The 1160-nt window shown below is 30.7% G+C and overlaps 1 protein-coding gene across 3 annotated transcripts in view; it reads left to right on the top strand.

The window, feature by feature from the left end:
- Nucleotides 1–1160, top strand: part of LOC108749229 — a 28731-nt gene that overhangs the window by 16290 nt on the left and 11281 nt on the right. For all 3 annotated transcript variants that reach the window (XM_018487797.1, XM_018487795.1, XM_018487796.1), the window contains exons 11-12: nucleotides 440–687; nucleotides 868–1060. In XM_018487797.1, coding sequence (XP_018343299.1) covers nucleotides 440–687; nucleotides 868–1060 — 441 coding nt within the window. The remainder of the gene's footprint in view (nucleotides 1–439; nucleotides 688–867; nucleotides 1061–1160) is intronic.

Below are 1160 nucleotides of genomic sequence, written 5' to 3'. Positions count from 1 at the left end.
AAAAAAAAAAGAATGTATAAACATGTATGGACATATTTCATATGTAATTACACATGTTTATGAATATTTATGCGTGTTTATGAATTTTTATACATGTTTATACATATTCAAGTATAAACAATTTTAATTCCTCAAAATCATTATAATATTAAAATATGTTTTTTATTAAATAATTTATTTTTAAATTAACATAAAACTTTCTATTGTTAATTTATTCATTGTTTCTTAATAATATACTTATATCTTAACGTAGTTTTCTTACATTTTAAAAATGTTATTTAATTTAAAAATAAGTTATTTAATAAAAAACATATTTCAATAATGATTTGCGCAGTCTAATTTTTCTTACGCCCATAATTGATCCAACAAGAAAAAATAAATTGATTTAACTATTGCAATCATAAACGATCACAAACAAAATGTTTCGCAAATATTCCAGGCCCTATGGTGTGGTATCAAATGTTCGAGTACGCGATCGGTCACTGGCTGCAAAAGGCCACCGAACACATGATCGGCTGCGTGCTCTGCAGTCCTGGATGCTTCTCACTGTTTCGTGGTAAGGCATTGATGGACGACAATGTGATGAAAAAATACACAACCAAGTCTGACGAGGCAAGACACTACGTGCAGTACGATCAAGGAGAGGATCGTTGGCTGTGCACATTGTTATTGCAACGAGGCTACAGGGTATGCACTGATTTCGTCACCACATGACTTTATCCTGTCTGACATACATTATTATATTTAATTCATTGCGTCATAATTGATTTTTTATTATTATATTTTGTCTTCATAACAGTTTTATTATATTAATGTAAAATTATTCATATTTAAAAATTTATCTTATTTTTTTATATTGCACTCCAGGTGGAGTATTCTGCAGCGAGTGATGCTTATACCCATGCACCGGAAGGATTTAACGAGTTCTACAATCAACGACGTCGTTGGGTACCATCCACCATTGCAAATATTATGGATCTACTGATGGACGCGAAACGTACAATCAAAATCAACGATAATATCTCACTGCCTTACATTTCGTATCAAATTCTACTGATGGGCAAGTACTTCTCTCAATCCACTCTTTGAATTATACATCGTTCTTCACTCGCTATGTTGAATATTAGATTTTATTTGATATAAATCAGATCAAATTATAA

Source organism: Trachymyrmex septentrionalis, unplaced genomic scaffold (genome assembly GCF_001594115.1).
Source record: "Trachymyrmex septentrionalis isolate Tsep2-gDNA-1 unplaced genomic scaffold, Tsep1.0 scaffold277, whole genome shotgun sequence".
NCBI classification, from domain to species: Eukaryota; Metazoa; Arthropoda; class Insecta; order Hymenoptera; family Formicidae; genus Trachymyrmex; species Trachymyrmex septentrionalis.
Note: the sequence above shows the minus strand (reverse complement) of the source record. Positions and strands in the feature narration are given on the sequence as shown.